General features: G+C 36.6%; 1 protein-coding gene across 4 annotated transcripts; it reads right to left on the reverse strand.

Moving 5' to 3' along the window:
• Nucleotides 1–591: 591 nt before the first annotated feature.
• Nucleotides 592–24909, reverse strand: col21a1 (collagen, type XXI, alpha 1). Of its 4 annotated transcripts, none has more exons than XM_007546157.2 (29): nucleotides 24714–24904; nucleotides 20943–21070; nucleotides 20181–20741; nucleotides 19936–20101; nucleotides 19632–19860; nucleotides 17828–17998; nucleotides 16956–17033; nucleotides 16235–16318; nucleotides 15145–15207; nucleotides 13123–13176; nucleotides 12979–13032; nucleotides 12819–12872; nucleotides 10026–10079; nucleotides 9876–9929; nucleotides 9738–9791; nucleotides 9418–9471; nucleotides 7715–7759; nucleotides 7584–7637; nucleotides 7458–7511; nucleotides 5741–5794; nucleotides 5516–5587; nucleotides 5261–5296; nucleotides 4935–4979; nucleotides 3355–3387; nucleotides 3116–3262; nucleotides 2973–3027; nucleotides 2708–2890; nucleotides 2556–2633; nucleotides 592–1561 (listed from the first exon to the last, which is right to left on the reverse strand). In XM_007546157.2, exons 2-29 carry the CDS (start codon nucleotides 21040–21042, stop codon nucleotides 1374–1376), a joined length of 2874 nt encoding a protein of 957 aa, XP_007546219.1. In that variant the 5' UTR covers nucleotides 21043–21070; nucleotides 24714–24904; the 3' UTR covers nucleotides 592–1373. The 4 variants fall into 4 exon arrangements, with proteins under 4 accessions (XP_007546219.1, XP_007546218.1, XP_016523914.1 ...); XM_007546156.2 differs by having other exon boundaries at nucleotides 17828–18001; XM_016668428.1 differs by having other exon boundaries at nucleotides 17828–18001; nucleotides 24698–24904.
• Nucleotides 24910–25685: the final 776 nt, after the last annotated feature.

Consider the following 25685-nt stretch of genomic DNA (forward strand, 5'->3'; position numbering starts at 1 on the left):
AAAACATCCTAAAGAGCCCACTTGCAAAACGGTCAGTGTACAAACTAAGCGAACACACACTGTGGTCAGACTTTATGGTTTATGGAAAAAAAAATGGATGGAGGTACATGCAAAAAAACTAATATTTGTGGATGCAGAGCTATAGCATATAATTAGCAGAACTCTAAGTCTCTACATGTGCACAGCTGGTAGACACATAAAATACCCGCAGCTATAACCGCAGCAAAAAGTTATAGTATCCTTTCTTTTTCACTTGATGAAAAAGAATCTAAAACCTTGCATCATTTCACTTCCACATCACAATCATGCATCTGATCCCAATAACATGTTATAAAGTTTGTGGTTGTAACCTGACAAGTTGCAAAAACTTCTGGGAGTGTGAATAAAAGACACCATAGTCAACAAATCCAAATGCACCTTTGGCAGCTGAGTTCATCCAGTTTTCTGACATACGGATTTTTAGTGGAAATATTAGATGGCGAGCATTTTGTTTATAGCTTGTTCACCAGTAACGCTTCATCCTTTTATGCATTAAGATTCACATAATTGTGTGTATGCGTGCATGTGTGTGACAAATTAATTTCCCAAATAGTTCTAAAATTTTAATTCTAGTTTTTTTGAAAAATGACAAAAACGTACAAAAGTCACAAAATATCTACATTACAAATGTGTTAAAGATGCATCACTGTTGCAATGCACAGATATGACTCATATAAATAACAGTACAGTACCTAATACAGAAATTAAAACTCAATCTGGGGAGAGTAAATGAAGTAAAATGTCAAAAATGTCACATTTTTGGGGGGAAATTTTCCATCCTAGCTATAAAGAGGTGACATCTTAAAGACCTCTAACTGTTAATTTTATCTTAGAAAATCAGTAAGACAAAATCAAAACATGCCAGTTTTTCAGAAAATGTATGTCAAGATTAACAACAAAACATGTAATTTATATAACAGTTTTATTTAGTTTCAAACTTTAAATAGCACCCACTGACAGTGTTGTGAAGTTGGTAGAAAGCGTCACGCACTCAAGCAACACCAGGGGGCGCTATAGGGGAAGTGTACCAGCCACAATGACATACAAGGTTTCAAGGTGCTCAGATGGAGGTATTCAAATGAGCCAATTTTCAGTTCTCCTGACACCCTGAAAACCTCAAGAATAATGTTAAAAGACAAAGAACAATAATATTCTTTATTATATTCAATGCACATATTAAAAAAATATACAATGATGAATGAGATCACAAAAAAGTTGAAGAGGTACTTTTAGTTTTCATGACAGAGAGAAACTGTAGAGCTTTAATCTTCCTGAGAATGGCTGTTTGTTCCACATCAGCTTTAGATTTGAGGCGTTAGTGACACTGCAATCCATCAATAGTTTGGGCCTTTGCTGTAGGAACTCCTTCTCATTATGCTAGCATAGCACAGGGATGGGTCACATACCCCGGGATGGCCTGGAACACCGGGATTACCAGATTTACCCTCTGCTCCATTTTGACCAGGAAGTCCAGGCTTACCAGGAGGACCTGGTTTGCTGTACCCCTGGGGACCAACAGGCCCTGTCAAGATAAAAACACTGAGTCATAACCGTTGCAATAGGAGACTGATGAACACAGACATCAGGGAAACAATGCTGGTCAGAACCAGTGCAGAAATTTCAACACCATAACTTCAGTCCCTCCAGAATATAAATGATTTCATTTATAATTGTTGTCACAAGCATTCCTTGGCTACCACGTTTAGTTTTTTTTGTTTTGTTTTTTTTTCACACTTCTTTTCATATTTCTTGATTTGGAGCATGGAAAAGAATAAACATCTAAGAAAGACCTTAAAACTGAAAAAAAAAAGTTGCAAGTATTTGTTTTTCATTCCGCTGGATTGTAATCAGGTTATAAGTTCAGCTTCAAATGCTACCAGAAGAAGCAGGTGTAAAGCACAAAAACAGAAAGAGCATTTTATTGAAAATGACATTTAAACTCAAGCAGGCTGTTGAACAGCTGATCAAAAGTTTAAAACCCCAAAGACATAGCTAAAAAATATCCAAAACAAACTCAGTAGTGAGTGGCACCATCACTCTTGCTGATCACTTCAAGAATATGCGTAGACATGCTTGATGTAAGTGTTTCCAGTTGGCTAACGGTAATATTGATCCATGTGGTGAAGATAGCTTAGTGAAGGGCATCTGAGGACTAGAACTGTCTTCCATTTTCACGCACCACCCTTGCAGTCCACCCCAAACACGTTCAATAGAATTTGTTTTAATAATGCTTTCTCTTTGTTTTGTCTTGTTCTTCTTTGTTTTTTATATTTTGAAAATGTACTTAAAATCTGGCCTTGATCACCTCAAGAAACGTGAATCTTTGTGATCTTTTCCCAGTCTTTGTTTAAAAGTGGATAGCTGTCTCAAACAACAACCCTATGTGCACAGTTGAGAAAAAGTTGTAAGGCTAAACACACACACGAGTTAATATATTTAAAGTGTCAAAACCTCAGCATATTTCCAAGATGTCCTGTCAATAATGTTTTACTGAATGAAAAGCAACATTTTCTTACCTGGAGGTCCAGGAGGTCCCTGATCCCCAACCATAACTTGACCAGGGCTCCCCTTCTCACCTTTGTAACCCAGTTCTCCTACAAACACCATTCTACCTTTAGAACAAATGTACAACATAGCTTTTATACAGCACATATGATTCTACTTTTACCTTTCAGCCCAATAAGCCCTGGACGCCCTGGACGGCCAGGTTGTCCTCTGGAACCACTAAGTCCAGGAAGACCTCTGAGTCCTTGGGGACCAGCTGGACCTTGTGCACCAGGTGACCCCGGCTGCCCTTGACATCTTGTGCAGCTACTCTGCTGGTTGCTTAGCAGTAATAAAGGCAGCTCACCTTGAATCAGAGACAACAAAGAGACTTCACGTGGTGCAGTTGTGTAGAAACAGCTCATTGATTCGTTTGTAAGGCTACTCACTTCTAAGAATGTCTCTGCAGATTTGCCGAATGTGACTGTCTGACATTTCATTCGTCTGTAGTAGATTGATATGATTTGTTGGTCATCACTGCATGTCACAATGACTGAAAAAACATTCTGTTTTCAGAAAGTGTCAAACTTACAGATCTGCCTTCGGGTCCTGGTGGCCCAGGGGGGCCTGTGTCCCCTCGCACCCCTTGTGGCCCACTTGGCCCTGACTGACCTGGTTGTCCAGGCCGTCCCATTTGACCTTCTGGCCCTCTGTGCCCTGGATCCCCTGCTGTCCCTTTCTAGCAAGAATACCACCCTCTTGTTAGAAATGCATGCATTTACATAGATGGTGCTGATGTATATTTTTCAATTTTTCTTCATCTCAACATACCTCCCCCTTGGATCCCACTGGGCCCGGTGATCCCTGGTAATAAGAAAGAAACCAAAGACATTAAAATGCAATCTATTTCAAAATGCACACCAACCGGCATTATCCTGATTATAGGACCAAGTCAAAATAATAAAATAATTCATAACTACAAACAGTGGATCATGCTAAAATGAATGAATGATGAATCAAATGCACAGATGATAAAGAAATCTATATTTTTATAGCATCAATGAATGATGTAAGTCAGTTACGGTATTGACTGTTGAACTCAGATATCTACATAGGCGGATGCAAAATAATTTTTTCTTTCTGTCCGACATTAAATTATATAAAAACCTTTTTGGTTTTACATCAGTTTGAAAATTTGCTCTAATTGCCAATTTAGAGAATAATCAGAAACATTTTTTACACCGGTTTTAGAAGATAAATAAGCTACTATTACTATGCCTTTGGACATTAAGAAATCTCAGATGATGATGTCATTGCTTTGTAGGTTTTCTAGAGGTTACCTCAGAGTCATGCACAGACAGCCACTAGGAGGTGCTAGAGCATCTGTCATTTTTCCCTTGACAAAAGAGGACCCTATTGAAATTGCTGTTTTACATTGTATCATGAGTAGTTCAAGATGGGGTTTCTGGATTTAAAAGCCTATATGTCCACCGCCCCATAGTTTTGTAATTTTGATCGACAAGACTCTCCCACAAACCCCCAAGAAAGAAAGAAAGGATAAAAGAAAGAAAGGAAGGAAAGAAAGAAAGAAGAGCTGAGTGGCCAAGTCAATTAGCTGACTAGCATCCAAATATAATCTGTGGGAAGAAGTGAGGATTTGAGTGCATAGAGAGGAGGGACCTTCTATGCAAAATGGATTCCACATGAACAATTCATATAATTAAGTTTCTCCATTCAGAATAAACCTTTAAGTTGTCATTGTTTTAAAAAAAGGCTGTTTTATATGCAAAATACTTAATGCATCTCAGTAAGTGTGTACCTTACTTATCCCCTGTGTCATTCATTTATCTTTTTCCTCATTTTTTATTTGTGAAATAAATTACTTTGATTTTATTGTGTATTTACATTATTTGTGTTGCTTACAACATCTGGTGTAAATTTTAATGTCAACAAACCTGAACAAGAAATGCAGTTTAAGAGAAACAACACATCTAATAACTATTTCTCTATGCCATCTTCAAACTTCTGACTTTGAACAATGCAATTAAAATAGAAACATGTTATTCCTGACTGACCCAATGCAGGAAAGATTTAATGTCAAACAGCGAGACAAAATTGCCAAGTATCTTTTCATAAAGTGTTTGTAAAAATCTGGCTTCAAATGCAAATCATGTTTTATTCGTTTTTAAAAGCACTATAAAAATGTTGTGAATCACATTATTTTTAATGAAATAAAATCATTTGCCAAATATCTGTAAATGTTGGTAAGTCTGAATAAAAATCCCACCAGATCAGACATTCGTTGAGGTATGCCTCAGATTTTTCCATTGGTAGTATTTAAAAATTAAAATAAGGATTATGAAGCAGCCAACCAAGTTTCATAAAAAAAACAACAACAAAAAAACACATACCGGAACTCCTGGTCGTCCAGGTTCTCCTTGATCACCTTTCACGCCCTGATGAGATGAAATGTAAAGATTCCAACCAATGTCTAAGTTACAGAATAAGGTAGAATAAACTCTGCGGTAATACATTCTCGAATGCAGTTGAAGCAAATTTAATAGATAATATATTATGAAGAGTTAGAGATGAAAAAAAAAAACAACTAAATGTGAAATGTGACAAAAAAATGAAGGTTTTGTTTCCCATGGAGTCTTCAAATATTGTGCACTGGATATTGACTGTTGTGTGTAAACAAAAGTTCCACGTTCTAGAAGCTGTTACTCTTAAAGCTTACCATCACTCCTGTTTCACCCACATTTCCTCTTTCTCCCTGAAGAAAATAAAGGTGTGACAGAAAAGGAAAAACAGAAGAAATTTGTAAGCTGGAGATTTCTAAGGATCAAAATCTACTAACAGTGGTGTTTGAATAAAAAAAAGGCGAGGAGAAACATTCATTTTTGATCATTGTGTAATATAATCTGTATGAAAATACCATTGATTGATTGATTGATTGATTGATTGATTGATTGATTGATTGATTGATTGATACCTTGCTTCCCTTCAGGCCTGGCATGCCTGGGTGTCCCGGTTGACCTGGTAATCCTGGTTCCCCTGCGTTCCCCTTTAAATACATATTTTTTTGAAAATAGGGATGTGGAACATAAATAAAATACTTACAGTTACTAATTTAGTAAATAAATAAATTTAATCTGTTTGCTCTTTTAAGATTAACAACAAATTAGATATGAATTATAATGTTTTGAAAGTAACTCACCACAAGCCCTTGTGATCCTCTCATCCCAGGTTTTCCACTTTCACCTTTGTTGCCCTTGATTTGTGAAACCATAGATCAATTATTTTATAGAAAACCATTAGGTTATAGGCAATACATGACTGTAATCATAATTCAATTTGACCGATTTTGAAGCTTGGCATATTAAATGTCCAGTAACTAGTGTCAGACATAAATGATTAGAAGACAGAGTATGAACCCAAGAAGAGAGCAGAACTCTAGCTTTTAAACTAAAAATTACCCTGAGAAGTGGGTCCAGATTTCTGCTAACTTTTGTTCCACTAAGAGTGCTTTTTGTTACAGTCTCTTTTAGTTAAACTCCTGACCAAGCAAAGCATGTCATGCTCTTGAACCACATTATTTTCCACAGATTTTTAATCTCCAAAAATATCCAAACTAATAGTTATTTAAACTGTATTTTGTGAAGGCTATGCAACATTTACTTTGAGAATATAATTTCACCGAACACTGTGCTGCTCTGTACTTTGCTGCAGTGTAAGAAAGTGAAGGTGCCAGAAATCACCGTCACTCTCCTGCCAGTCGATATGTAATGACCTGCAAAGTCGAACACAATTAGTGAAACGCTCTTTCGTCACTGTGTTTTACTCCTGCCTCAAAAATACTTGCTGCTATCACTGGAAAGACCTAATTGTTGTTATAGACTTAGTGAGGGCCAAGTGGCTGACATCACTTTGTATTTCTGATTTAGTTATGTCTGCTTTGAAGTGGAGAGTTTCTCGACCTAACATGATCAGGAAGCACTCACTGTGATGCCCACCCTCTTTCCCTGAAAATATAAATGTGATAGTCCAGCATAAATACTTCACAGTCAGTTACAGTGATGGCATGATTTTCTTGGACCTGTTATTTGCAATTATTTTTATTGCCACTTTAATGGACTTTAAAACTACAGCGTCTGCAAATAAATGAAGAAAATTTGTACTTTTAGTTGTTAAAAGTTATTGAACAAATAAGCACAACTGAGCACAACTAAACAAGTTTAGAATTATAAAATAACTTAATTTCCAACGTCCTTGCTAAACCCAAAATGTTGCCATTTTTATTTTTATATTTTTGAGAATAAGCTACTTGGGACGACTTCAGCCTGTGGAGGCCTCGGGGAATCTCCCAAGTATTTTTCTCTAAGATATCAGGTTGCCACCAGTGCAACCCTGGCTCAGGAATGGCAGCAGACAGATGTGACAGGTTTTATAGGCAAAGTTACAGTTTTGGCACTAACTGAGTATGAACAAGACCAGCAAAACAGCCAAATATATCCGAGATGGAAATATGTAGGATCTGACAATAAGATAATTCTGCAAGAATTATCAATGTTGAACCACAAAGGACTGGAAACGCTGATGAAATGTTAATTATAAAACTTGAGCATGTTATAGAAACCACAGAAAGAAACATTTGTTTGTGAAATAGCATTTTTGTCAATCTGAACAGGTGGATGTTGCTATGCACTTTGTTTAGAGTCAGATGAAATTAAGATATAACTAGTTTGCTTGTACTTGTTGCAAAAGTTTGCATGTGAGATCTCTGGATCATGCTAATGTCGCGCAACCATCCTGGTCACTATATACCTGACTGTTTTTCTCTTTAAAAGAACTTTTCCAGCATTTTTAATTTATCTCAAATCCTAACAATTTCAGAAAAGCTTAATCTTGCTTTCTAACAGTTATAAATTATTTACCTTGGGTCCAACTGGTCCCTTCATGCCGGGTTCACCAGGCAAGCCCAATTCCCCCTGCAAGAGAATATATTTTTAAGAAATAATCCATACCAGACCACGCATGTAATTAAGGGACTTGGCTCTCACAGGTAGGCCAGCTGATCCTTTGATTCCTTTTGGTCCAGGCTCACCAGTTTCTCCCTTGAATGAGAATCATTCCAGTCAAAGAAGACTGCGATGTATGATGCTTTAATTTTTGCACAACAGCACAATTTTACCTTTTGTCCGTTCAGGCCTGAATTTCCTGGCAAACCAGGAACACCCTGGAGGCAGTCAAGTATAGAAGATACATTTACAAGAATTACAAAATGATTTCTCCTTTTTAAAGTAAGCTTTCATAATGTTTGATGTTCAACTTGAAAACATTCGGTGTGATCTTGTTCATCTTGTAAGTCTGTCTCCCTGATTTACATCACAAATGGTCAGCAAGCTTCTGGAACTATTGACTCATGTTTTGTGAACCTTTTGCAAACTTTTTGACACCACCATTGATCATGATCCGTGTGATGACTCCCCAGTTGGAACAATTTGTTCCCCAGGACAAAGTTCTCAGTTTTAGGAACAAACAGTCTCTCGATTAGCTTTTTTCACAGTGAGTAATTCAATCCAAAGTGCATGCTTATTGCATATAAGGATTTTCCTGGGGTGTTTTATTGGAGTAGCACTTCTGATTTACTGGCTGTCAGGTTCAGTCTTTGTGGTGGTGGTGATTATGACACTATGGTCTCAACATGACACTCTACCCCTCCTGCTTTTCATGATACTTGAAAAACATGAATCACAAACTTGGTCTTAGTAATCATGTTTTGAAATGGGTTTATCATCATTCAAACAGAGAGGCCATTTTTGCTAAAGTCGAAAAACAACAACACGGTAAGTGTATTTATAAATCAATCACATCACATTTGTCATGTCTACAATTTTGAATTAAGTTATGATTGCTCTGAAAATCTACAGATTACAAAAACTGTACAGAACTAACCAGAAGTTGTTGTTGTTTTTTTTTTGTTGTTGTTTTTTTTTAGCTTCTTCACGTGACCAATGCAAAGTAATGCTTAAATGTTACACGGAAGGATACATTGTTTTTGGATCACTTTATATTAAAAAAAATCTGACCATTATATATTTGTATTCAGCCCCTCCAAATAAAGGCTTTGAATAACAATTTTGCACTGTAATTACCAGATTTGTACCTATTGCAGCCTCTAATAGATTTTGGCCCATAGTTATTTATTATTTAACTCTCTACACAACATCTACTCTGACCTGCTTCCTTGTTCCTGTAGAAGAAACACAGGCCCACAGCATGACACCTTCACCACTATGGTTTTCTGGGGATGGTGTGTTCAAGGTGACTTACAGTATTAGTTCTGTACCATATTATCTTATTGCAGGTTATAATTAATTGTGGTATCCACAGATTAATTCACCTGAACTGTAGATCTCTACTGCTTCTGTTGCAGGCTTCTTTCATTTAAATTTCCATATTTTTTTTCCTAGTCTGTCTGGTGTGTTCCAGGCTATGTTTGTTCACAAACATATTCTATAAAGAACCTATTAGACCTTCACAAAAGAGGTTTTTTTTAACATTAAAGAACACATAGGTGGACTGTTTATGCACCAGGAGATTTAGGGAACTGGTAGCACTTGATTATTTAATTGTTAAATATCCAAATCCATATCAGTCTGTTTTGAATTCGGATTATAAACTCAGTGCTGAGATTTTAGTTTTAAAATATTTTGAAAACCTTGTTTTCATTTCCTTCTACTGCATAATTACGCACTAATTTGTGTTGTTCTATCTCATAAAATCCGAATCCAAAACCTTGTAGTTTGTGTGTGCAGAGAGAAACCACATAAAGATTTCAAGTCTTACAAATGCTTTTGCAAAGCACTGCATATTGTTAACATGTGTACTCACAGGATGGCCTTGTCTTCCGTCTGAACCAGGAATACCGACGGCTCCAGCTTCACCCTAATAGAGAAAAAACATCGGATTTTGTTGAAAATCAAGTCATGTGGCTTTAGTGCATTTCTGAATGCTTTATGAAGCATTAAACATTTTATGTAAATGTGAAAGTAAAATGGGAAACAAAATGATAGATGTCCCTCTGAACAAAGACATGAGTTTCCTATTTATTTGGTTTTAATAGTTGCCTGAAAACAACAGCTGTTTTCTTGGAAACAGTTAATTTATGTTCACTGTTCTCCATGCCTCTGTTACACCCCTCAAATTCAAACCTTTTGACCGTGACTTCCTTGAATACCATCTTTTCCATCTCTCCCAGGAAAACCCTGAAATTACACGGAGACATTTTTTATTTATACATTACAGTCACAAGGAATCAGGATTTATACTTCTGCAAGTGGCACACGTACAGGATTTCCAGGAATACCTGGTGGCCCAGGAGGTCCTATGCTTCCTTTTACACCCTGGAAAGATAACAACATCCAGTTAAAAAAATAAATATAACAACCCATGTAGCATCTGAGTTTTTTTTAAGCCATTACGACATTCTGTATTCTTACCAATTGACCAGGTGTACCAGGCAACCCTGCAATTCCTGGTAAACCTACTGCACCCTGAATGAGGCCAAAAGATTAAGAATAAATATTAGATGTGTTGCATAGATAAGTCCGTCTCTCTGTATAGCTGCATAGACGAGCCTATTTTTTAACTCCATGACCATCCAATTAATATGACAGCACTTTAGCTACTCCATTTAGCGCATAGAACAAATGGTGTTCAACAGGTAAGATGTATACTGTGAAATGAAAAACTATCAACAAATCTCAGTCAGTGACAAATTCTGCTGATATCATTAGCTTTCCATTAAAAATGTACGCAAATCTCTGCCTAAATTTGGCTAATAATGAGGAAACACAATTTTATAACTGCACTGTTTCCATTAAATAGCTAATAAAATTAACATCACCAGTGAATTGTTCATGCGATAAGTCATTAAAAATCACGGCAGTGACGGATGTGAACAGTTACATCAGATATATTCATAATTCAACCACAGTGCTAGAGTTCATCATCTATCAGCCATCAGAGAGACGTCAGTATCTCATTGAGCCATTGGAGCAACAACCTCTTGGGAGCGGCTACGTATGCAATGTTTTGGGGAAATTGTGGACCATGATTTTCGAGAATAGCTAGAGGGAGAGCCCATAAACTGTTCATTAGACAGTGGTAATAAAGTGGTAATATTATAAATACAAATGGTTTTGAATTATGCCTTAAAGTAGTTTCCTTTTGTGAACAATTATGACAATGTTTCCTTTACTCAGCATTCTAAATGTCTTAGACTTTTTAGAGGTAGACACAAATGTGCTTGGACATAAGGGGAAAGCCTTTACCCTAAAAGACCTCTGAACATAAAGAGAACCTTAAATGGCTCTTTGCTGTTTGGAAAAATCAAGTTTGAGAACTGCTTAGATTCTTTTGATTTTTTTTTATTTTTTATTATTATTATGCTGTCCTTCATGAAAGTTCTTTCCTGAGGGCAAACTGAATTGGACTTGTACAAGTGGAAAATCAGTTTTCTCATTCAAATATTTGTTTTTGACTTGGCTCCTTTGAAGGCTAGTTTAAAAATTGATCGCCAGTTGGCCACAATTTTATTTGTGGAGGAGCCAAAAGCATTGGAGTCTGGTCCTGCTCATAAGTGAAAGTTTTTTTGAAATGAGACTTGAGGAACCATATATAACTCTGAGTCTGTTTTCAAGCCGGGAAATGTCCGTCCATGTTCACAACACAGCCACAAACCCAGAAGTTTGGTCACAAATTGTTTGTGTTTTACTCAGTCTGACTCCAGCTTCCTTCAAACTAGTTTTAAATCATTATTTCTGTCCGTTGACAAAAAACAATTATCACAGGACAAAGCCCTCAGATTGTGCTATGCAGAAACTGAACGTGTAAGTAAAAGAAAAGAATCTTGTTTGTCACAGTCCCATGACGTAGATGTGTTTGAACACAATGTGGTATACCAACTTTATGAGTCAATAAACAAGGGTTGACAATAACTTTCTTTTATACTACCAATCCCAAGAAACTCTCAGGATGTCTTTCCTTCCACGAGCTTGGAGAATACCACTTCAAGAATGTAGCTTTTATCCAAACCATCATAAAATTTAATCATTTAATGAAAATATTGTTGAATGATTTTTTTTAAAATTATTATTATGCAGTGATCTTCAGGCTATGAAAACGTGTCATTGTTCTACTGTTCTGATTGAGCCAAACGTTTATGACATCCCTTATCACTGACTCAAAAACTGCCTGTTAATGGAGATTTGTGTGGAAAATCTGTTATTTGAAGAAAAATAAACGGAGGAAAAAAGAATATCCTCTTTTTGGACTAAAATGTAACAACTTTTATCGCTCCAAGAAATTTGCATCAAAATTTGCATCTGACATTCTTTCAGAAAAGAAAACAAACAAAAACAATCTCTTCCTCAGGCAGAGAGGGTAATTTTTAATAATAACATTCGTCATTGCACAGAAATACATGTGGAAATTTGCCTTTGGCTTCAAATGGCAGTTAAAATCTAAAGAAATCTTGCACACGATTACAATTGATGCAGCCATGTTCAAATCAGAAGTGATGTGCGAATCAAGAGTTTCCTGAAAATCCAGTCTCTTTCATCTCCTTAAACCTTAACAGTTAAATATAATTTTGGTCTTTCCAGAAATAAGATTTACTGTTCATTAAATGGAGCTGGATCTTGTAATTTTATTTATTTATTTATTTATTTATTTATTTATTTATTTATTTATTTATTTATTTATTTTATTTTACAAAGCTATTTAAAAGATTTGTTTTCACTTCTATTTATTTATTTTTATTCGTTTACATTTTGTGGTCTGGTTTCAGGCAGAACTTGCTTGGTTTGCTAAATCTGGGCAGGCTGGCATTTCCTCAGACCTCTTTTGATCTTAGCATATTCACTCTTACTTCATATGTCAAAATAAGTTAAAGACACAACTCTCATAGTGTGTGCAAATTGTTTATGTGACTGTATACAACTGGTGGAATGTCTGAATTTGAATGATGATATATATATATATATATATATATATATATATATATATATATATATATATATATATATATATATATATATATATATATATATATATATATTGTACTGAATATAATATAATTTGAGATGTGTTTCCCTTGTTTTTCCTTTTTTTCAGAATTTTTTTTCAGTGCCGTCAGATTGCCTAGATGATGCCTATGTTTGAGTTTGACTATAGATAAAGGCTATTTATCTATGAATGAGCAAAAATATAGTTGATTTCGGCGTTGGCACCTTCTCTCCTTGCTGCCCTGGCAGTCCAGGTAATCCAGGCATACCCCGTTCGCCCTAAGCAAAGGAAAAAGCAGAATTACACTAAAACACTAAAAAGTCAGAAGATAGAACACTTCCACTCAATTAACTGTGCCATAAATGAACATTTTGACCTTCCTACCATAACACCCGGTCTCCCTTGCTCGCCTTTGTACCCATCTGCTCCTCGTGCCCCCTAATGAAATTGACACAAAAAGGCACCTTTTTTTCAGGATAGTGATCACCAAATGACTATTCTTGGTATGGCAACAAAATACTGATTTACCTTAAGTCCTGGTGGACCTGGAAGCCCAGGAAGTCCTCTAAGGCCAGGAATACCCTTCAGATTTAACAAATTATTGATGGTTGATTAAACACTTAATTGAATCTATTCAGAGGCGAGACACAATTAAACTCTTCCACTGAACTTTAGATAAAGTTGTATACATGTTCATTTTCTATAATAAGAAACAAAATAAGAAACAAACATTTCAAATAAATGTGATATCAAACATCAACATTTGTATAGAACATTGGTACTTGCTCATTTTCCCACGTGGCAGGACAGAAACTAATCCTATTGCATTTGATCATACTATATACTACATACCAGTAGGTCTCAACCTTGTTCACAGATCAGCATCATGGACATTCAACTGCTTTTTAGGAACCGTGATAAGATAAGCACGTAATGTTGTTAGTTTTTATCACCCTGACATTTGCAAAGGATGGAAAGCTAACAGAAGGTATCATTCAAATTAGGTTTTATTTTAGGTCATTCTCCAACCTTAATTATCCAATTAGACAACTGAAAAATTAAGGTAGCCATAATTTATCAAAGGTAATGGTAATTGCAGTCTCTTACCAATTCACTTATACCCTCTTAATTATTCAGCCTCCTCTGTCGAGCACAAATAATAACCTGTGCAACCAACTGCCTGGAGAATTCACTTAATTAGCAAATCCACCTGTGTGTCATCCAATCTCAGTATAAATACAGCAGCACCAAAAGTTTTTGTTATCGAACATAAGAGAACAAACAGCATCATGAGACGTAAGTTAGTTTATTAAACAATATCCCAAGCTTTGAGTATTACAGTTTAGTCCAGGACTGGTGTCCTGTAGGTTTTAGACGTTTTTCTGCTTCCAATACAGCTGAGTCAAATAATTATGTCATTAGCAGCACTGTGGAGAACTTGACTGCACTGAGGAGATAATTCAGCTATTTAATTGAAGCATGTTAGACCAAGAACACATCCAAGAGTTCCAGGAAACCCGTTCTCGAGGATTGGGACTGCCTGGGATTTCCCTGTTCTAGTATTTTATGTGGATATGGAAAGAGTGGCTCCTAACCAGACAAGCAGTGGAAAACACCCGACGAAGGGGATCAGATGCAATGACAGGCAAAGTGGACAGGCAAAACAGCAGGAGGAGAAGTTTAATTTATAAATAATTTCTTCTGTTTAACATGATCTGACACTACATACCATCCTGAGCACAATAGAGATTTGGCAAAAGATAGAAGTAGAAACACCATGGAGAGTGGAAGCAGCAGGTCAGATGCTTAGTGTTTAAAGATAGATTATTGAGTAAATACATTATAATCCTGAAACAAAAACCTGTTAGAAGTAAGAGACTAGGGTGAATTGAATGGTCAAGCCAACATTTGAAACTGAGAATTTGGAATAGGACTTGAAAGTTGTGCAAACATGATAGGTTTCACTATACTTATTGTGGCATATAGCAAGGTCTCCTTAGGAATAACAACAAAATATATATTTTAAACATTCATTTCTCATCACATGCATCAAATTAACCTATGTCTCTTCAATACAAACTAAAAGCATACTACTGCTACCATGTGGAAGAAATAACATTTATGCAATATAATTATCACATTGGCACAATGTATTATCACATTTGTAAAAAAAAACCTGTGTCATGTTTATGCAATGTCATTGTCACGCATGTTCAATACAATTGTCCCATTTGTTCAATATTATCACATTTCTACAATAGTATCATGTATCATGTTATGGCATGATGGTGTTCAGAAAAAATAATCAGTGACAGCAATACACTTCTCTAAAATACATTTGGTCATAAATTTAAATGTTTAAGGGCTGGGAATACTTTTGTAAAGCACAACAGATCCTGTGTTATCCAGTGGGACATAATATGACATCTTTTTGTGTAAAAGGTCACTGAACAGAAAAAGCGGTATTTACAACAATTTTATTGTTATTTTTAATCGAACTATTACCGGTTATTTGCTGTGTGTTTGTATAATTATTTATGTAGTACTCACAGGCTTACCATCAGCACCAGCAGGTCCAGGTTGTCCAGGGATACCCGAGCTTCCTTTTTCCCCCTAAAAACGTGTGAAAATAAAAAGTGCTTTAGTTGTTTTGACTAAAACCGTTATCCTTTATTGAACAACCTTTTTGTACAATGGACCTAGTGCAAACATCAATGGTGTCAACATGTTTCTGCTTGAGCTGTTGTTTATTTATCCATCAACTGCTGATCAAGCGGGTTTGTCTAATGCAAAATTTACTGTTTGGAGCCACATGGAACATCTGCAAGCCAGCTACACTCCAGGCATTGTGGATCTATTAGGAAATGTTGTAAAAGCACATTTTGCAACCTTATAAAAGAAAAAGCTCCCTGAAACCATGTATTGAAGGTTTTAATTAACAAGTTTGTTTTTTTCTTGGCGATATCTAAGAACCTTGTGAATTAGCTGTTACTTTTGTAAATCACTACTATCCGCTAGTGGAAAAATGAAAAAGACAAGCCATATTCCACATTGTTTCTGATTTTCTTTTTCAAGCGCTCCTTATTAAGCAAGTGGTCTGCCTTTTTTTAGGGACGGATACATTGGATCTTGGTCTGAAGGGAACTTTAAGTTATTCTAAATTGCCAGCTTCAATTTAACTGCTGAGAACTGTTTACCCATTAAAGACATTAAAGTACTAAGACCTCTCAAACTGTTCTAAATCTAATAATTGCTGTTACAGCCGTTTAATTTGACCTATTTGCAAAGTGCAAAGTCATGGACTCGCTGTCTGAATGAAACAGAATCTAGACAGCTCCTGGGAATTAACACAGTTTTCTCAAGCCTAGAGTGACCTGATTCCTTGCAGGCTTACCAATACATCATATAAGCCATATTATATTAATCATTCCCAAAAATCTGCCACAGTTGAAAGATTTCTGTTTCAGTTGATGTGTGCATGATTTCAGTACCACTTTAACAACCAGGATCCTTTGCTCTGAAAGGTCAAATCTGTTTTCAAGGTTTATATTTACAAGTTGCATCATTTAAATATAACACAATTAAGCATCCTCGCAACACGAGATAGAAGGGGCGTGGGAAGAAAAAAAGAAAAACTTACTGCTGTTCCTGGTGGTCCAGGAGGTCCAGGAGGACAAGCACAAGGTTCTGGTGTTGGTTCAGTGTAATCAGCATGGTTGGAGCACTGAAACAGGTAAGCAAAATGTTTGAAAAATCAATCTGACTCAATGTTAAAAAGTAAATAGATCTTCTTTAATGATGAATTGCCAAAAATTAACTATATATTTTTTGAAAGCTTAATTACACACACTTTAAACAAGCTATAAACAACAGAAAACACACCAAAAACAGGAAGCGGTGTTAATAAATGGGAAGATTTTGTTTTTTACATCTTTCTACATTGTTTCTACTGATCTTTCTTTTGAATATCTTCAGATTAGAAGCAGTATTTTGGCAATAACTTTGTGTCTGTGGCAGTTTAAAGCCAAAATAAAAACAGGCCAAAAATTCACAGCCAAGAAGCAATAAAATTATATATATACAGAGTGCAGCATGTTTGACTCGAAGCCATAAGTCTTCCTTCAGCAGATCAATTAATGCATGCCAGATGTGGCTTTAGGATTACATGGCGAGTTTGCAACTTTCCTATAAAGAATGTCAGTACCCCACAGAGATGAAATCTAGAGCAAGGAAGCGCTATGCTGTGTAAAGCAGTGGAAGTTGAGAATTTAGCACATCCTGAGATGCTTTGGCATCCTTATAGGCCATATGCCTCAGAGAAAAGGTCAGAGGAGGTCATAGGTAGGTGATGATGTACTCACAACTCCAGGTATTTCACATGCAGTCTCTCTGGTGTTCTGCTCAGGGTCACAGTAAATGCGAAGTTTCTGGATTTCAAACTAAACATAAATGGTTTAGGGGGAGAAAAAAGTGTTATATATAAAACTTTTACTTTTGGGAATCTCAATAAGACTATGCAAAAGAAGCTGATTTGAACATAGGAAGTAATTGTGTAACATTAGACTGTGTTTTATTCGAGCAGTGCCACCAATGAATTGAAATTACCATTTTATAGGAGCTAAAGAAACAAATAAGTGCCCTCACTGGGTACTGGGCTGCTTCATGTTGCCAGACCTCCCTGGGTGTTCAAGCAACATTACACTATTCTTCCATGATTTGGTGTTCTGACGATGCTGGTGGTAAAAAGGCTCCGGAAAATCTGTTTCATATAAGCCCCATTTGTTAAATTTCTAGCCTCATAAAAAACACACACACATCTGTATTATCAGGGATGTAAATCAGTCTGGATTAAAACAATACAGTATTTTGCAGCAAAAAAGCAAACTAGTTACAATTTTACACAAGTACCAGACTTAATGTGGTAAAGATAGCTGTATCTAAAGGTTGTTTTATTGTTAATATTTATATTCTACCTATAATTGAGTTATTTAGTGGCTAAGTAAAAATTTGCACCCAGTTACAAAAATCTTCTTACAGAAGTCCATTCACTATGTTAAATGTCAACAGTCAAGATTGAGAGAACTGAACATTTGCAAGCATTATTTTTTGAAATAATTGTGCTAAATGAGATTAATAAAACAGCTAGTCCTAAAATCTTGAGAACAGAAGATTCAATTAATAATAATTTAGGTAATTGATCAAGTTAAAAAAAAAAGGACCAGGATACGCTTACAGGCACAGTTGTTTCCTTGTTTACATATTTTCCAACTTGGGTTTTTCCATTGATGAAAATGCCGACAGAGGGCTCGAGAGGCTGTGTCTCCATTTGAAGATCATCAACATAAAGAGTAACATCCTCTTCGGTTACCAGTAGCCGCAGCTGGTGCCACTTTTCATCAAACAACTTCTTTGATCAGACAAAACAAATAAAAGTCATGAGTTTTCAGGTTGGTGGTCACCATCTGATTGAAATAAAAATGGTAGCACACATTGATCTAATTCTACAAAGAAACTAAGAAACAAAGCACTACTCAGTATATATATATTCTCAAGCTATGGTCAAACAGGTCTAGGAGACAACATGACTACTAGCAAATGGATAGCAACTTCTTCCACAACTGCAATAGACCAATTAAAATCAATCAATTGTTGCCCTTATAAATGTAACGTATGCGTTCATAGAAAGAAGATTTAACAATCTAAGCTTGTAAAACACTTCAGAGTGTGGAGAATGCATATACCTTCTTATTCAGAATGTGGATTAACTTTGTCCTGAAAGCAAAGCCCTCAAAATACTAACAAAACCAGAGGGCCATTTTCAGACTTAATTGCTCTGTGGCTTTAAGTTGTTGATTTTGTGGTCAGCTACGACATCACAAAAGCCACTCATTACTAACTTGTGGACATGGAAGTTTTCCTTCTATAAATCCCAGACAGGGGCTCTATTGTTTTCATGGTTTCTACATCTTTGGGTAAAAAGAACAGCTTTTTCTTTTTTCTTTTTTTTTACGGTTTACATTCAATAAAGCTATGGCTTTCTTTTTTTTTTTTTACGGTTTACATTCAATAAAGCTATGGCTTTATAAAATAGAACATGTACTACAGAACGCATAAAGTGATGGGTCAATTAGAACCAGTGTTAGAGCAGTGTTACTTTGAGTGAGTTCTGTAAAAGTAAATAGGGTCTGACTTCTTGATCTAAATGCTTCTTATGCCACATTATCTTTGCATTAAGCAAAGGTGCAACACACAAGCATAAAGTACCGGTATTGTATAGTGTATTTCACATGTCGGTCAGCAATGCAACTGACAAACTTAATCAGCAGCCAAATCCTGTGCAGAAAAACAATCTACATTGTTTAACAGTATTGTGTAGCTTCGTATGTGCCATCTGTCTGTACAAAATATCTAGTTACGTGCAATTCACATGAATAAAAAAAGCACTCACTCCTCTTTCGAATTTTTCTCCTTCATGATCTTACCCATGATAATTGGGTGTAGGAGAAAGTCATATTTTCACACTGTTTACGCCAATAAAGGATGAGGGTGTGTTGACTGCGGCTGCTGTTTGATTATTGATAATCATTTTAGCTTCCCTCCCACTCATCAGCTTTGATGCAGTGTGTTGAACTGACTTTTCAGGGTCAAACCACATGTGAGAAAACCACCTGTCGACTGGAGTGAATGGCACCACAGAGGGTCTATCTGGATCACAACATCTACAGTACTGCACAGGGGGGAAACTATGGAGTTACCTAGAATTTCTTCATTTAACCCCTTGAGGCCTGAGTTTCAAATCTCCGCCTGGATATTTTTGCTTATTTTAATTGTACCAAGTTCTTTAGATGTCCTGTGAGTAGATATATATTGCCCATTTACCCATAACCAGAATTTTTAATATCTAGCAGTTATTTTAGCAATATACCATTAAAAGAGTGCCACTCCCTGCTTTTTTTAAATTTTTCTATTTTATTTTTTTGAGCAGATTTTAAATCAAACTGTGAAGCCATTTCAGAATAAAAGCAGTGGGAGCTTACCCTTGCAGTCTGTTGTGAAAATGTGACAGTTTGAATTGTATTTGGTGTATTACTGGTTGTTGTGAACATGACAGTATTATCCAGACCGTCCAGAGTCACTGCCATCTGAGGATCTCCGTCATGGGTCTGTATTCTCCACAGGTCCCACTTCTCCACGGCTACAGATCCTTTATACCTCAGTGTGGCCACAAAAACATATGATGGAGGGAAGCCATCAGGAAAAAGGCTCCTGCGTGAGTTAAGAGGAAAGTGGTTAACTATCACATGAAGACGGAGGAGAATTTCAAAGTGTAGCTGTTATTACCTTGTAGCTTCACTCAAGTCAACAAAAGATGTGACTTCATAGGCTTTAGTGCCGTAAAATGATCCTTGTGTTTTTTTAGTTTTCTTAGCTAAGTTTAAACTTAACAGAATATCAAAGCCCTTCTCGTCACGGGAATCTATGGGAATTTTTGCTGGACAAACTGTCTCTGTAACAGGAAAACACCATGAACTAGCAAAGAAGTTTGTTACTGCATGATGCGAATTACCTGACCAGAAGCTTCTTACCTTCACATAGTTTCTGACGTATGACCTGTATAATCCTGGTAATTGCTTTGTAGTCCTCAACAGAGAACACGTAAGTTGTGGAAGGTTTGTTTGCAATGTCCCTCAACTCGTTCTCTTCCGTCTCTGGCCCAACTCCAATTGCAAACAGAATTATCCCTTTTTTTCTTGCTTCCTCGGCTGCTTTCATGACCTCATCTTGAGATTTCCCATCTGTGAGGACAACAGCAATTCTGGAAATGCCTGCTGGACCCCTTTCGGAGAGTCCAAACAATTTGTCAGTGGCAAACTTAATGGCGGTCCCCGTCCTTGTGTTTCCTCCCATGTAGTCAATCTGTTGCATTGCTTTGATAAGATCTTTGTTTGAGGAGAACTTCCCCAGAGGTATTTCTAAAATTGGGTCATCACTATACTGGACCACACCGACCTGAGTAAACTTCTGTCCAATGTTGAAGCTGGTTGTGATGTTGACAAGCCATCGCTTTACAATTTCAAAGTTGACATCCTCAACACTCCATGAGCCGTCTAAAATAAAAACTAGATCACATGGAGCGGTCCTGCAGCCTGACATAAAACAGAACACATTGATTAATAAATTAAAAAAAAGCACAGAGGAATGAATGTGGCTTATGATCAATTTGCCAACCCCAAATTGTTGTTTTTTTTTGTTTTGTTTTGTTTTGTTTTTTTACTAAATGAATGAAATCGACTGTTTAAGACACATGGATAAGTATAATTAAGTGCAATAAAATGAAATTCTCTTACTTCTCAAGTTTTCATCTTGCGCTGCACTGATTAAAGTCAGAAGCACAAAGCACAGGCATCTTAGGAGCCAATGCATGGAAAACATTTTGCAACCCATCATACAGCTGTCTTGATTTTTAACGGTGCACCTACAGTAAAAAGGAAATCATGCTTTCAGTTCCAAAAATAAAGAACACACATATCATATATTTTGTGATGTGCTTTTTATTATTTCTGACTTGATAGATATTACTAAGTGTTTTGGAAAGGAGACAAGATACATGTCAGATGCCATTTTTGTGTGAATCATTCCTGACGGCAATTATTAGGGACTCCCTGATCAAAGTGGAGGTAAATGTGGTCCCAATCACAGCTCTTCTCAGTGAAAGCTAAGAAATCTCTGAAAAAACTCAGAAAAAAGTTGTCTGTGAGAATGACTGTTGTACCCCGAGAGAAACAGAAAACTGTGTTTATATTAAAATCAAAACCTGTTTTCATGCTCACAACTTACTTGCTTATATAATATAGTTTGATCAAAAGCTAATAAAGATAATAACACAATGATAGTCACACATAATAAATCGGGTTGCATTAAAACCATTAAATGGATTTGGGCTGCATGAACAAGGACCACAACACAGAACTTATTCGCACTGGGAAAATTCTTTGAGGGAAAACCTCTACAAGTTGTAAGCCACACCCCTTTCACTCCCTATTGTCATACATGAAAGCTGACAGGGTCTGAAAGCCCTTTTTCACAACTTACAATAACATCCGAAGGGATGTTATTATAAAGCTACAAGCTACAAACTGTGAAGGCTACTGTTACTCCCTTTACTGTCGAGTGATATGATTTGTTCTCCCCACTGCACTAAGATTTCCAAAGAGAGCTTTCAGTGTATGAGAAAGCACTGCACAGAATGCAGCTGAAGCCCTTGTGATTCAGAGTTATAACATTCAAAACAAAATTGCTGAAGTATTCAAAGGGGGGGAACAACTTTTTCTAAAAGTTTTGCCCACACATGATCAACTTGACCTGCACTAAAATATGTTACAAGGTGAATTTTTACAAGTCATATCAAAACAGAGTGCAAACATGCTAGCAAATCCCTGTGTTTTGAAGTGTCTATATATAATCATGGATATTTAGGTACAAAGAGAAGATTCAAACATTCTCCTCCACTAGATCACAGAATAACAAGCTTGAATCATTGTAACAGATCAACTTTTCCCTTTAACTTATTCCGTAATTCTACTATACATGGCACTGCCAGTTTCATCTCATAGTTTCCTGTTGGATTATCGTCTGCTTCCTCAAATCACAGTCTGTCCTGGACCCAGAGGCAACAGACCGCTATAGGAAAACTCCGCTCTTATGTTTTACTTGGAAATTGTACTCAGCCTGTTTTTTCTCTGATGGAGAAAACCACTTGTAGGACTTTGTCATCTTCAGAAAAGGAAGCTATTATAACAGGTATCTGTCACTGCATGAAGGTTTTAAGCTCTAATCTCGATGGTGGATGAATTGACAACTAACTATACAACTTCATGGCTTGAAGTAACAATTTACAAACATCATTTTTTATCAATTTAAAAATGGGTGAGGGAGAGAGTAGTGTGCCTTAATTAGTAGTGAAAACCAAAATTTAAGTTCTGCTCCAATTGTGTGTCTCTGTTGACTTAGCAGTGACCTGCCTCTCATTCAACCAATCACTTTACATTAAAATGTGAGAAGGATGTTTAAAAATGCAGTGGCATGAAAACCATTGCATGCAACACAATGCCCAATTTGGAAAGCATAAATTAAGAAGGAAAACTCTGCCTAACATGCATAACTACTGAATACACTGTAATTCCTGGTTGTGCTGTGACCAACATGTGCAGTAATAATAATGGAAAGTAATGTCGAGGAGAGTTCAGTCAGCAGAAAGCAATTGTTTTTAAAGCTGTTTGTTTGGCTGTGTACTTTATACTGGTTTCCAGTTTGTAAAACTGCTGACTATCCTAAAAGAAAGCTAAAATGAGGACCAGATATGCCACACAGAATAAAACACAAGGTAAAGAATGTTACTGGAAAGAAGTCAACATGTTCCTTTTAACTTCTTTAAATGATGACGCGTCTTCGTATGTCACCAAAACAGTGGCCAGGGAATAACCCTTGCCCTCCCCAATGGCTTCTATTCCAGTGTAGCCAAACAGGGGTCAGACACTTCAACATGACTGCATTTTTCCAACATGTAAATCCGTAGCAACACATTCAAGGCAGGGGGAGGCGTTCAGCTGCTGTAGTTGTGTAAGTCATTTTCCTCTGAATTTTTTCCCCCTCTGGAGATCTGGAGTAGGCTGTTGGAAAACCCCCTCACTGGCAGCATCCAGCTGCTGGGATGAGTTTCTCCTCGACTGACTTTCCCCAAACCCAGTATTTCTGCGTCTCTACTTGAGGCACATGGAATTAATTTACACTGTCAGACGGTAAAATTCCTGCTGCCGACAGAAACTAAACACATGTAGTCATGGTGAAGTGTCTCCTTCTTCATCCAATCATAATAATGCCCAATGCAATATCGCAGGTGCAGTGTTTCGAGGCTTACACGAGGGAGGTGTGTGGAGCACACCTGTGTTTTAGGTTAGAACCTGTAAAATGTATCCAAGCAACTTTTGGTAAAAAGCTACAATGATTGCAGAATTACAATTTGTGGAAATGTGGTTGACATTCTTCATATGCTGAGCCACAAATATTAAAATCTTTTGGGTTATTTTTTAGTAGCGGTTTTGGTTTAGCTAAGGATGCCGTTCAGGAAACTGCTGACCAAATGAAAGTCTCCACAGAAAGTCCCATCTGTTCAGCGTGAGTGACATCAATCACACTGATTTAATGACTGCATCAGACCTGATACTTAGTTCCACTTGCCAGTAGCTTTATTACGATATGTGTAACTGAAGTACAACATACTAAAACAGGTTTTCGTGTTATGAAACTGAAGATCTGAACTCTGTTTGGACAACTAAAGTTACATATACACACATAATCTGTTGTAAACTTGGCAAGAGAACAATGTTCCATTCCAGAAACAACAACTGCTGTTCAGCATGTGGAATCCTTGCCAAGACCAAGGGGGATTTAATGCTGCCAAATCTGTTCAACATATCCAAGCAGCTAAATAGTGCCATGTGAAACATTATCTTGTTAAGTCCTTGGCTTTCACAGTTTACCTCAAAAACATTCTTACAAGTAGATGTTTTCTGTTGTCAAACTGGTCCTGGTGGAAACAGAACTTTTGCATGAAAACACACATACATGATACTAGTCATGCAATGTTGTGATGCAAATCTTTTGGACAGATTTAACAAAAAAAATGTCTTCAGTCCAAGAAATGAAATAGTAGAAAAATATTCAGATGATTTCATTCATTCTCCACATGGTGATAGAACAAGAGGTGATGACAGATGTAATATCTTAAATATGTGTCGAGGTGTTGCAAAAGTTTTCCGGAATCTTACTCATTAAACAAAATCTTAAGATATATTTGCAGTATTGGGAAAGGTTTAAGAAGACACAGCAAAAGAAAAAAATATCAAATTCATACCAATAATTTGCTTGCACCCTTTCTAAAGCATCAGTGTATGTATTGCATCACATTTGCACAGTTGTATAATAATACGTGAATAGCATTGCAGAACTGTAAAAAAAAAAAAAAAAAAAAAAAAAAAAAAATCTTACTTTTTTTTTTTTAAAAAAAAGTAGAATAAATTGCACAAAGAAAAACAAGTGTTACCATTAAGTGTCCAAACCTTTGAGTGTAATCCTGGTAATCCTCTCATTGACAGCCAGTGATCAATACTGCTCGGAGCCCTGCGCTTGCAGAAACTGGACCTGGAAAGAAGCGCACATGTTTCTCAGCTGAATAAGAGCCTGCCCTTTGTAGACGCTCTCTCTGTCTTCTGTTTCTGTATGTCTTCCTATCCTCCCTCCGACCCCCCTTTTACTCCCGACTTTTACTGGCGCACAGCCACACTCAATTATCATGCGTGGAAAGAGTAGCTGATAAGGGGAGCATGAAAATAGTAAAGAAGAAAGCCCGTGTTGGTTTGCCTAAAAGGAAAATAACAGTAATGAACACAATCTTCTTCCAAGAGTTGATGGTTTGGACAGAGAGCAAACTAAAGAACAGGGAGTTTCTTTTTTTTATTTCTTGAGCAGAACAATTACTTGACAAACTGGCTAATTCTGCTATACTGGGAAAACTTAACGGCATCTGTTATTCTTTGCTCTACATTCCATCACTCCAATTCCACGAGATATTAGGAGGGAACAACAAATTACAATGGATGAATTAGGAGCGGACAAGGTGTGAAAGGGGCTTCCATGAACAGCTGGAAGACATTAGCAATGCTGATTTGCAGCTGTTATCTGTGGAGTAGGCAGATTTCACTTTAATCCTCTTGAACATGTCTTATCATGGTTGGACTCTGGTTATAAAGGAAGGCTCCAAGCAATCTTACGATGAGCGAAGCACATTTAGAACAGGGGACAGAACAGTTCACAGAAGCAGACAGACGGCTCCTAATAATAATGTTTTGGGGTTTTTTTTTAAATCAATTTAAAATTTTAATAAAATTTTAAGTAGGCAAGGTAACAGAGGGACAATTTCCAGGTCCTGATGCCAGATTCCCAGGTAACATTTGGTGGCCTACTATTCCAAAATATTGTTTTCAGGTCATTTTCAGCTAAATTTCAGAGAAAAATATTACAATTCAATGTAT

Source organism: Poecilia formosa, unplaced genomic scaffold (genome assembly GCF_000485575.1).
Source record: "Poecilia formosa unplaced genomic scaffold, Poecilia_formosa-5.1.2 Scaffold15, whole genome shotgun sequence".
NCBI lineage: Eukaryota > Metazoa > Chordata > Actinopteri > Cyprinodontiformes > Poeciliidae > Poecilia > Poecilia formosa.

What these genes read in the sequence shown, in the direction of transcription:
- col21a1 (XM_007546156.2), bottom strand. Translation starts at nt 21,042, where the DNA reads ATGATGGGTTGCAAAATGTTTTCCATGCATTGGCTCCTAAGATGCCTG. An exon ending in GCAAGATGAAAACTTGAGAA is followed by an intron (nt 20,742 to 20,942) that starts GTAAGAGAATTT and finishes GTTTTATGTCAG; the next exon opens with GCTGCAGGACCGCTCCATGT. An exon ending in CTGGACGACCAGGAGTTCCG is followed by an intron (nt 3,388 to 4,934) that starts GTATGTGTTTTT and finishes TCTTATTACCAG; the next exon opens with GGATCACCGGGCCCAGTGGG.